The sequence below is a fragment of the Notolepis coatsorum genome (assembly GCF_963971535.1).
Source record: "Notolepis coatsorum genome assembly, chromosome: 2".
NCBI classification, from domain to species: Eukaryota; Metazoa; Chordata; class Actinopteri; order Aulopiformes; family Paralepididae; genus Notolepis; species Notolepis coatsorum.
Window position 1 is genome coordinate 76,989,688 of NC_140166.1, and position 12,500 is coordinate 77,002,187.

A 12,500-nucleotide genomic window follows, 5' to 3' on the forward strand; every position below is an offset into this window, starting at 1 on the left:
GACCGGCAGTGTCATTACCGACGCTTCACCTTTAAAAAGACCGGCAGTGTCATTACCGACGCTTCACCTTTAAAAAGACCGGCAGTGTCATTACAGACGCTTCACCTTTTCACCTTTAAAAAGACCGGCAGTGTCATTACCGACGCTTCACCTTTAAAAAGACCGGCAGTGTCATTACCGACGCTTCACCTTTAAAAAGAACGGCAGTGTCATTACCGACGCTTCACCTTTAAAAAGAACGGCAGTGTCATTACCGACGCTTCACCTTTAAAAAGAACGGCAGTGTCATTACCGACGCTTCACCTTTAAAAAGAACGGCAGTGTCATTACCGACGCTTCACCTTTTTAGCACACCGCTGTGAAGGAAGGGTGCGCTGTAGGGGTGTAACGATTCGACCTCACAATGATTCGAATCGATTACGATTCTTCAGGCAACGATTCAATGCATCATGAAATCTCTTCATTTGACCACAATTCGATTCGAAAATTTTTCGATACATTTTCTATCAGTTAATTCCCCAAAAAAATTTTAATACACAAATGTGGCTGGGGGAACTGATTCACTCAGCATGAATGGACTATAGGTAAATAAAAACAATACACACAAAAAGAAATTGATTTTTTTTTTTGAAAACAAATATTTTTAATTTAGATTCATTTAGATTATAATCGATTCTAACATATTCAAATCGATGCATCGAATCGAACACATTAGAATCGATGCATTTCGATTAATCGATGCATCGTTACACCCCTAGTGCGCTGCATTTACAACACAAGACAAAATGAGAGCAACACAGCATGTGGCATAATATTCATTTCATCTTGATTATCTTGTTTTCATGATGGTGGGAAGCCAAAATCATAATTGAACAAACTTGATTAATCGCCCAGTCCTCCTGACACTTTATTCACCAAATAAGAACTTTCAAGTTTCACAATTCGACAGACACATGGTGTAATGACAACAGCACAAATACACACATGCTTTGTGAATATGGTCTCATTGTTTACAGTTTTGCAATACGCAACCGTGATATATATAATACTGTATATAACAGGTTTTTTCATTTTCATTGTCTTTATCTTGGAGTTTGTGAAGCACTTGTAACTTAATTCTATTGGACTGTACTCTATAAATGTGACTTACGTACTGCAGAGAGAGAGAGAGAGAGAGCTATAATTATAGACATTCTCTGTTGTAGAACTGAGGAGGCACCTAAGACCAGGAGGCTGGCCTTTCTCACCACGTGGAACAGGAGGGACCCTGAGCCAGGTAACCACACTGCAGCACTACTAGATACAACTCTGTTCCACCAGGTACTATTGTACTGTCTGGTACTGGTTTGGTCGTTTCACCAGTTACTATTGTACTGTCTGGTACTGGTTTGGTCGTTTCACCAGTTACTATTGTACTGTCTGGTACTGGTTTGGTCGTTTCACCAGTTACTATTGTACTGTCTGGTACTGGTTTGGTCGTTTCACCAGGTACTATTGTACTGTCTTGTGACTGTGTGTGTGCATGCTCGTTAGTGACTGTGTGTGCATGCTCGTTAGTGACTGTGTGCAATGCATGCTCGTTAGTGACTGTGTGCATGCTCGTTAGTGACTGTGTGTGCATGCTCGTTAGTGACTGTGTGCATGCTCGTTAGTGACTGTGTGCATGCTCGTTAGTGACTGTGTGTGCATGCTCGTTAGTGACTGTGTGTGCATGCTCGTTAGTGACTGTGTGCAATGCATGCTCGTTAGTGACTGTGTGCATGCTCGTTAGTGACTGTGTGTGCATGCTCGTTAGTGACTGTGTGCAATGCATGCTCGTTAGTGACTGTGTGCATGCTCGTTAGTGACTGTGTGCATGCTCGTTAGTGACTGTGTGTGTGCATGCTCGTTAGTGACTGTGTGCATGCTCGTTAGTGACTGTGTGCATGCTCGTTAGTGACTGTGTGTGTGCATGCTCGTTAGTGACTGTGTGCATGCTCGTTAGTGACTGTGTGTGTGCATGCTCGTTAGTGACTGTGTGTGTGCATGCTCGTTAGTGTGTGTGCATGCTCGTTAGTGCCCGTGTGTGTGCATGCTCGTTAGTGTGTGTGCATGCTTGTTAGTGTGTGTGCATGCTCGTTAGTGCCCGTGTGTGTGCATGCTCGTTAGTGTGTGTGCATGCTCGTTAGTGTGTGTGCATGCTCCTTAGTGCCTGTGTGTGTGTGCATGCTCGTTAGTGCCCGTGCATGCTCGTTAGTGTGTGTGCATGCTCCTTAGTGCCTGTGTGTGTGTGCATGCTCGTTAGTGCCCGTGTGTGTGTGCATGCTCGTTAGTGTGTGTGCATGCTCGTTAGTGCCCGTGTGTGTGCATGCTCGTTAGTACCTGTGTGTGCATGCTCGTTAGTGCCCGTGTGTGTGTGCATGCTCGTTAGTGCCCGTGTGTGTGTGCATGCTCGTTAGTGCCCGTGTGTGTGCATGCTCATTAGTGCCTGTGTGTGTGTGCATGCTCATTAGTGCCTGTGTGTGTGTGCATGCTCATTAGTGCCTGTGTGTGTGTGCATGCTCGTTAGTGCCTGTGTGTGTGCATGCTCGTTAGTGCCTGTGTGTGTGTGTGCATGCTCGTTAGTGCCCTGTGTGTGTGTGCATGCTCGTTAGTGCCTGTGTGTGTGTGTGCATGCTCGTTAGTGCCCGTGTGTGTGTGCATGCTCGTTAGTGCCCCTCTGTGATGCACCGTGTGTCCCCCCTCTGTGATGCACCGTGTGTGTCCCCCTCTGTGATGCACCGTGTGTCCCCCCCCTCTGTGATGCACCGTGTGTCCCCCTCTGTGATGCACCGTGTGTCCCCCCCTCTGTGATGCACCGTGTGTCCCCCTCTGTGATGCACCGTGTGTCCCCCCCCTCTGTGATGCACCGTGTGTCCCCCCCCTCTGTGATGCACCGTGTGTCCCCCCTCTGTGATGCACCTTGTGTCCCCCTCTGTGATGCACCGTGTGTCCCCCCCTCTGTGATGCACCGTGTGTCCCCCCCTCTGTGATGCACCGTGTGTCCCCTCTGTGATGCACCGTGTGTCCCCTCTGTAATGCACCGTGTGTCCCCCCCTCTGTGATGCACCGTGTGTCCCCTCTGTGATGCACCGTGTGTCCCCCCTCTGTAATGCACCGTGTGTCCCCCCCTCTGTAATGCACCGTGTGTCCCCTCTGTGATGCACCGTGTGTCCCCTCTGTGATGCACCGTGTGTCCCCCCTCTGTGATGCACCGTGTGTCCCCTCTGTGATGCACCGTGTGTCCCCCCTCTGTAATGCACCGTGTGTCCCCTCTGTGATGCACCGTGTGTGCCCCTCTGTGATGCACCGTGTGTGCCCCTCTGTGATGCACCGTGTGTCCCCTCTGTGATGCACCGTGTGTGTCCCCCTCTGTAATGCACCGTGTGTCCCCCCTTCTGTGATGCACCGTGTGTCCCCTCTGTGATGCACCGTGTGTCCCCCCTCTGTAATGCACCGTGTGTCCCCTCTGTGATGCACCATGTGTCCCCCCTTCTGTGATGCACCGTGTGTCCCCCCTCTGTGATGCACCGTGTGTGCCCCTCTGTGATGCACCGTGTGTGCCCCTCTGTAATGCACCGTGTGTCCCCCTCTGTGATGCACCGTGTGTGTCCCCCTCTGTGATGCACCGTGTGTCCCCCCTCTGTGATGCACCGTGTGTGTCCCCCTCTGTGATGCACCGTGTGTCCCCCCTCTGTGATGCACCGTGTGTGTCCCCCTCTGTGATGCACCGTGTGTCCCCCTCTGGCAGCGTGTCCCATCGAGTTTCCTGTGATTCTGCGGGACTCTCTGGAGGTGTTGTATCTGAACGACAACCAGCTGGAGGCGGTCCCCCAGTCCGTGTGTTGCCTCGGCAACCTCACCGAGCTGTACCTGTCCAAGTGAGTTCACCGCCGCCGTCGTCTCGCTCTCCACCGTCCCACGCGGACGCACCGCATTGGACCTACTAATCTCAAACCCCGCCCCCTTTTTTCTTGATCCTTCCAATCGCAGCTGTTGCTTTCCCAACAGTTGTCATTGGAGGATCAAGGAAAAGAGGGCAGGGTTTGAGATTAGGTCAAGTGGGTAACACTTCACTTTAGGGGGGCGGGCACACATAATGATTCAAATGTGAACGGTACCCAACCCTCGTATCCTCGTATCGAGACCTCCAGTACACATCTCCATTCTAATTTCACATAGCTACCGATTTGTTTACGTTTGGGACTACAGATCGGGCCTTTAACCAAGATATTAACTGGAATCCTGGAGGCGTCAATACTTTTACCAACGGATTTCCAGTTCCGCGTGCGCATTCTGCGATCTGATTGGCCACTGACGTTTCTGGTCGTGTGACATGTGCGGCCAATCGTGTGACGCCTGTTTCTTTCGCCGGTTAAGCTTAGGCACTCTTTCGAAGTTGGTTACGGTTAGAGTTTGTCTTAGAGCAGGGCGATAGAACACCAGCCCTGATTCCAAACTCTAACCTTAACCAACTTCGAAAGAGTCGCCTAGAGCTTAACCAGTGATAAACTAGGCGTTAGGTAGCTTGCAGGCTGTTAGACCCGGAAATTGGCGCAGAACTTGCCGTCACACGATTGGCGCACGCACATGTCACATGACCAGAAACGTCAGTGGCCAATCAGATCGCGCAAACCGAACGCGGAAGGACAACCACCTTAGGGAAAGTATTCACGCATCTGGGCGAGTGCATGTAAACACACGTGACACTTCGGGACCCTGCACCCCAGCAGCTGGTCTGTACGCGGCCCGCTCCCGCCTCCCGCTCTCACACCAGTTCTTCTCACAGAGATTGACTTGTTTCCGGAAGGATCCGCGTGGCTCTCGGCCGGTGCCAAGGTGGGATGCTGGGATTTAACTGGAGATCAACTGGCTTCCACTCCGTGTTTGTTTTTCTCCGTGTTAGAAAAGACTCCCACAGTATCCTCGCGGCTGCAGAGCGAAGCCGCAGAGCTTTTCCACGCGCTGTAATACTCTCCTCGGTCTGAAGTGAAGACGTTGTTTATACAGATGTACCCGGGGTGGCCTCGGCAGCTTTGGGGGAAACCGGACTACATGTCAATCATTTTTATCCAATGACTACAAAACTAATGTTGATAGTAATCGGTGTGGCTTGGTAGTGTAGAGGTCTAAGCACTGGGTAGTGTAGAGGTCTAAGCACCAAACCCTGGCAGCACATCACCCCCATCCTCATCCAGCTCCACTGGCTCCCCATCAAATCCCGCATCACCTACAAAACCCTCCTGCTCACCTACAAATCCCTTCACGCCCTGGCACCTCAGTACCTCACTGACCTCCTCCACCCCTACACTCAGTCACGGTCCCTGCGATCCACGGACACTGGTCAGCTCTCCATCCCCCGAACCAGACTGCGGACGTTCGGGGACAGAGCTTTCAGTGTGGCAGCTCCCACCCTCTGGAACTCCCTCCCCGCAGAACTCCGCACCACCCCAACTCTGGACTCATTTAAAAAACTGCTCAAAACCCACCTCTTCAACCTGGCCTTCAACCCCTAACTTTCTCACTTTATATGTATGTGTTGTGTCTGTCCACTATGTTTGTTGACTTGTTATCTCCCCCCCCCCCCCCCCCCCTTATGTAAAGCGACCTTGGGTCCTCTGAAAGGCGCTATATAAAACGAAGTATTATTATTATTAAGCACTGGGTAGTGTAGAGGTCTAAGCACTGGGTAGTGTAGAGGTCTAAGCACTGGGTAGTGTGTAGAGGTCTAAGCACTGGGTAGTGTAGAGGTCTAAGCACTGGGTAGTGTAGAGGTCTAAGCACTGGGCAGTGTAGTGGTCTAAGCACTGGGTGGCTGGGTAGTGTAGAGGTCTAAGCACTGGAGGCTGGGTAGTGTGGAGGTCTAAGCACTGGAGGCTGGGTAGTGTAGAGGTCTAAGCACTGGAGGCTGGGTAGTGTAGAGGTCTACCCAGTGCTTAGACCCACACTAACTATAGTGTGGGTGGCAACCTGGCTTCGCCAGGTCACCCACACTAATAATAATAATAATAATAATAATAATAATAATAATAATAATAATAATAATAATAATAATAATAATAATACTGCAAGTCCAAGTTGTTTAGTAAAAAAAATCCAGTACTCTGAATTGCCATCAGTAGAAATATTTGTTTTAGCTTATTAAGGTCTGTTTGTTTCTGTCTGTCTCTATGCGTGTGTATGTATGTACCAATTATCTATGTCCCTGTGTCTGTCTTATCTATGGGTGTATCTGTCGCTGTCTCTGGGTATTTCTGTCTGTATGTGTGTGTCTGTGTCCATCTGTACGTTTTGGCATCTATTTGCATCTGGTGTGGGTGCGTCAATCTAACCCATGTTGTCTCCCAGTAACCCCGGCATCAGGGAGTTACCAGCCGAACTCGGGCAGCTCTCGAACCTGTGGCAGCTGGACATCGAGGACCTGAACATCACCAATGTCCCTCAGGATGTCAGGAAAGAAGGTACTGATTATTAGGACTCCATGACACCATGGTACCTTGTGTATAAGCCCCACCCCTACCTTAACCCTAACAATAACCTCAGTGGACCTTCACGCCGCACCTTAAATGGCCACGGGCCGTTACATGAGATACCAACTTTTCAGTGAATCCCACTGATTAAAGGTTATATTGATCATATTTAAATAAATATAACATGTAAATATTATACATCCACAGAGCTTTTTAGAGAGTTGTGGAATAAAAGTATTGCTTTTCCCCCAAATAAGATATTATGGTTGTGAATTAATCATTAACAAAAAGAAAATCTGGTCCAAATGTTCAACCGGAATTCTGCACATCGCATATTTTTTTACGATTTCTCATACCGGAAGAAGTACACTAGAAGTACAATTATTAACGTTGATTTCAACGGTGAAGTCTGCTTACTGATCAGTTGCTCGGTTGCTGAGAAATAGTGAAAATACCGACGGTTTCTCAACCCGGAAGTCTGAATCGCTAAATGTTATCTATATAAAAATAAAAAGAATATGAAAAAATAAGAAGAACCACTATACAAAATATACAATATACAAACTAAAGTATAAATTGCAAAACAATGAGGTACCAAAATGCAATCATAAAAAAGAAAAAAAAGAAAATGCAAAAATTAGGTATGGATGTAGTGCAAATCGTTTTGTAATAAATAGATACAATAGGAATAGGGTGTAGTGTTGAACGTGTTCAATGCGTTGCACTGTCGATTCCTTGATCTGAGCCAAAAGGCAGAGCCGTGTGGAGACTTCCTGCTGTGTGATTGATTGATTGATTGAAAACTTTATTAACAGATTGCAGAATGGGTACAGTACAGTACAGCTCAATACATACAATTGTTAAGGGGATGCAGACCAGAGAAAGACTTTCGTCTTGTTTACATCACGGTCCCCCATTTTCAATTCATCGTAAATGTCATCGTAAGTGTCAAGAGGATCACAGCAGGTCAAATGCCCGCTGGCTTTCCCTGATAATTATATGAAAGATTTTATCATCGCTCCCCCAGCCTTCTATACATCATGGAGGCCTGACTCAAATACTAAAAGACACGTTGCGGGTTTCCCAGAATAAATTAGTTAGGCTCGTGCTGGGTCTGTCCTCCAGGGACCATGTAGGAGAGCAGCATTTCCTTGCAGCTGGGTCGGCTTCCCCTGAAGGATAGGTCAGTTCAACCATAGATATCTATAGAACACTAGATAGCTTAAGACGGAGTCACCAGCGCCACTGAACCGCCGCCATCTTGCCAGGGGCAGCCTTGAGTGAGAGTGAGTGAGCTGCACAGACAAAAATACTCATAACTCGCTGAAATATTGACGGATTTACAAACGGGTTGGTTTGCTATAAACATCAAAGATGTAGTTATGATACTGCAAAAATTTTTAAAGATGTTTTTTTTTTTTACAAACCGCTTGAATCATAGCCACGTTAATAATGCTTGTAATAAACCAAACCGTTTGTAAATCCGTCAATATTTCAGCGAGTTATGAGTATTTTTGTCTGTGCAGCTCACTCACTCTCACTCAAGGCTGACCCTCCCAAGATGGCGGCGGTTCAGTGACGTCGCTCTCCATTGGCCGGCAGCGCGGGCAAGCTATCTAGTGTTCTATATATATCTATGAGTTCAACTGGAGCTCAGGTTGGCTTCCCCTGAAGGACAGGTCAGTTCAACTGCAGCTCAGGTTGGCTTCCCCTGGAAGATAGGTCAGTTCAACTGGAGCTCAGGTTGGCTTCCCCTGAAGGATAGGTCAGTTCAACTGGAGCTCAGGTTGGCTTCCCCTGGAAGATAGGTCAGTTCAACTGGAGCTCAGGTTGGCTTCCCCTGAAGGATAGGTCAGTTCAACTGGAGCTCAAGTTGGCTTCCCCTGAAGGATGGGTCAGTTCAACTGCAGCTCAGGTTGGCTTCCCCTGAAGGATAGGTCAGTTCAACTGGAGCTCAGGTTGGCTTCCCCTGAAGGATGGGTCAGTTCAACTGGAGCTCAGGTTGGCTTCCCCTGAAGCATAGGTCAGTTCAACTGCAGCTCAGGTTGGCTTCCCCTGAAGCACAGGTCAGTTCAACTGGAGCTCAGGTTGGCTTCCCCTGAAGGATAGGTCCTTGTGTCCTTGATTTCACAGCAGAAGGGGATGATACTTGCAGCTTGAGCCAAATTGCCACCATCTGATTAAAATTGGGTTAATTTAGATTAATCATACCTATATGACCTATTGGCATCATGGTATGGTGGCATATCTATTCTCACGTCCCTAATTTCCGTCGTGATGTCCAGAATGGTCTGAGACCGTGACTGTTCGTCTGCGTGGTGGTTGGTAACGAGTCTCTCGAGGATAGTCTTCAGGTACGATTGTTCATCAGTGTGGTAGATCTCGCTCCTCTCCAACATGGTCCTAGAGCTCAATTGGGTAGACAGGGTGGGGGAAAACTGTACAACTGTACAAGCAAAACTGTACATTGGAATATCGACAAAACCGACATCCTCAGAATCGGATGAAAACGGCTCTGAGTGCATAATGTTTAGTCTGGGTTATCGCTGTGGTAGCTAGACAGTTTGACCTTCACCACAGGTCACATGACCTTGCATGTACTTCGCGGTCACAAAGCCTAGCCTAGCCTCTCTTAACCTTTAGGGACTGTCTGCCTACATCTGTTTCTAGGGATGCACCGAAATTTCGGCACCGAAAGTTTTCGGCTGAAAATGGCAAAAAATGGCTTTTCGGCTTTCGGTCGAAAGAGTTTTTTCACCGAAAATATATCACCGAAACAGAAACAACCTAACAACCTTGCGTGTTGTTGTGATGATGTCGCGCTGTCGGGAGTCGCGCTGTTTCTATGTAAACTCTGCGCGCAACGCGTCCAATAAATGCGTCTTTAACATGCATTTATATCCTTATTTACTATTATGCCCGTCGCGGTTAATCACTGAGTGATCTAATATGCATATTATTCAGAGCGAGAGGGGGGGGGGATTGTGTTTCTCACATTGACGCTGTCTGTCGCGCGTCTACTGTGCCGAGTCAAGCGAGCACATTCAGCTGGGGACTAGAAAGGTGCGCTCAGTAGAGCACAGATGTCCGCTAAAGAAAAGATGGAATTAATGTACTTTATGCATTCAGAAGTGCTGAATAAATGTTTTATGGATCCATAATAGTGATTATTTATTATTTAAGTTAAGTTTAGCCATAATCATATATTTTTCCATAATCATAATGTTTCACAACATTGGTAAAAAAAAATCTATTCTATGAATCATTTTCGGGCTTTCGGTTTTCGGCCAACTGTTTTCTATTTTCGGTATCGGTTTCGGCCAAGAATTTCCCATTCGGTGCATCCCTATCTGTTTCTGATTATTTTTCAAGAAGGAGTGTCCACTCGTTGGACACAAGGACTGACGCAAGGAGTCAGTTTTGACGAACATGAACGTTTTTTGCAACTGACATTACCAGTAATTACATACATTACCGTCCGTTTTGGCCAGTCACTGTGAGGAAACATTACGGAGCTGTTGTTTCGGGGGAAAGGCATGATTACGTTAGGTTCTGATAGGGCTGGGCGATATAACGATAACGATAAATATCGCGATATATTTTAATAATCGATATCGAATATCGAATTAAAAAAAAAAATCGAAAAATCGTTTTTTTTTTTTTTTTTTTTTTTTTTTTCTGCAACAGGGCAGTTTTAAAACCAGAGACAGTGGACAGACTTGTCTTTCTTGCCTGCAACTTAAAGTAATGGCTTTGCTTGTCCAAATGACAATACTGACCAAATTCAGATTTCTTTTTCTCTTGTCCATTTATTTTGTTTGCTTTCTAATTTAAAATACATTTTGAAACCGTCTGTACACAGTAGGCTATGTGTGCTAGCAGAACTAGACTCCAGTCACGAGTCACAGTGCACATGTGCGGGGGTTTGTCCACCAAAAAAGCGCCAAAAGATCGAAAATAAACTAGCAGAGCCAGAACTCCTCTGGAGCCACAGCCAGCAGAGAAGCCGGTTTACTTTAGCTTTTAAACCAGCTGCAGCCTGAGAACTGGAGTGTGAGGGGATGTAACACTAAAGATGGCGGCAATGACAAAGAATTGCTGCAAAATAAACATACATCTGTTGTAAAAAATAAATAAAAATAAATTTAGTTTTTTTTATACTTATAACAATTCGATAATTATCGATATCGAGAAATAAAATAAAATTATCATATCGTTATCGCGATATGATTTTTTTCCATATCGCCCAGCCCTAGGTTCTGATTTGAAAACAAACCAATGGACAGTAAAACCTTATGTCTGTTTTCTCTGCATCTTGCAATGGATCAGCGTGACCGCTTCCTCGGTGCAGTTGGAGCGAGTGCTTTTATTACAATCAATGAAAGCAATGTGCGCTCTATAGAGTGGTCTATTTTTATTCCCCCCCCCTACGCGTGCCAACCTAGTTAAAACTACATAGAGTATTGAAACGTCTTTATAGTGAACATGCTCCTGGCTCCGTGGCACCAGAGGCAGAGCAAGGCGACACATTACACATGCCGTCGTCTCTTCACGCCTCTGTATTCACAATTAAAACCATACACCCTTCATGTACAAGCAGGCTTTGAAGATGGATATATATATATATAGGACCTTCCGAGAAGCCCAAGGGCGCTTTACAAGGCAAAGAAAATGACATATAAGGAATCGACTAAATAAATAGTAATCAGGTAGGTACTGGGGGGCATGGAGGAGGTGTAGGGGTGGAGGAGGTCAGATAGGTACTGGGGGGCATGGAGGAGGTGTAGGGGTGGAGGAGGTCAGGTAGGTACTGGGGGGCATGGAGGAGGTGTAGGGGTGGAGGAGGTCAGGTAGGTACTGGGGGGCATGGAGGAGGTGTAGGAGGTCAGATAGGTACTGGGGGGCATGGAAGAGGTGTAGGGGTGGAGGAGGTCAGATAGGTACTGGGGGGCATGGAGGAGGTGTAGGAGGTCATGTAGGTACTGGGGGGCATGGAGGGGGTGTAGGAGGTCAGATAGGTACTGGGGGGCATGGAGGAGGTGTAGGAGGTCAGATAGGTACTGGGGGGCATGGAGGAGGTGTAGGGGTGTAGGAGGTCAGATAGGTACTGGGGGGCATGGAGGGGGTGTAGGAGGTCAGATAGGTACTGGGGGGCATGGAGGGGGTGTAGGAGGTCAGATAGGTACTGGGGGGCATGGAGGAGGTGTAGGGGTGGAGGAGGTCAGATAGGTACTGGGGGGCATGGAGGAGGTGTAGGGGTGGAGGAGGTCAGATAGGTACTGGGGGGCATGGAGGAGGTGTAGGAGGTCAGATAGGTACTGTGGAAGCAAAGATGGCCGCTGATTCTGTTTATGTTGTGCCACTGGAGGTTGACTTGCTGACGATGTCAGAGTGCAATACAGCAACGGGTCGGAAGGAGGTTTAACATACAATGAACCACTGCCGCGCTCTGTAACCAGGTGTCAATCAACCCTTAACCCCTCCTCCCCAGGTCCTGTGTCTGTCCTGGCCTTCTTGAGGGCTCACTTGCGGAGGGCGGAGCCCTGTAAGCTGCTGAAGTTGCTTGTGATTGGTCCACCGCGGCAGGGGAAGACCGCCCTCCTGGAAGCCGTGCAAACAGGAAAGACCCCGGCGTTCAGCCCCGCCCACCGCAGCATCTCCACCTCCTCCTGGGAGCTGGACCGACCCAACGGACTCAAGAGCAGCGTGAGGAGACACACACCCTCAGTACACACTCAGTATACACACACACACACACACACACATATATATATATACACACATTATACACACACACACACTCGGTATACACACACACACACACACATATATATATACACACACACACTCAGTATACACACACACATATATATATACACATTATACACACACACACACACACACACACACACACACACACACACACACATATATATATATACACATTATACACACACACTCAGTATACACACACACACACACACACACACATATATATATATACACATTATA

The 12,500-nt window shown here is 47.4% G+C and overlaps 1 protein-coding gene across 1 annotated transcript in view; it reads left to right on the forward strand.

Annotated features, from left to right (window-relative positions):
- The window catches only part of lrrk1 (leucine-rich repeat kinase 1), a 281,804-nt gene that overhangs the window by 84,152 nt on the left and 185,152 nt on the right, over positions 1-12,500 (forward strand). Inside the window, 4 exon segments of the mRNA XM_084308234.1 lie at positions 1,206-1,276; positions 3,770-3,899; positions 6,367-6,479; positions 11,980-12,194. Of these exon segments, the coding sequence (XP_084164360.1) occupies positions 1,206-1,276; positions 3,770-3,899; positions 6,367-6,479; positions 11,980-12,194 (529 nt within the window).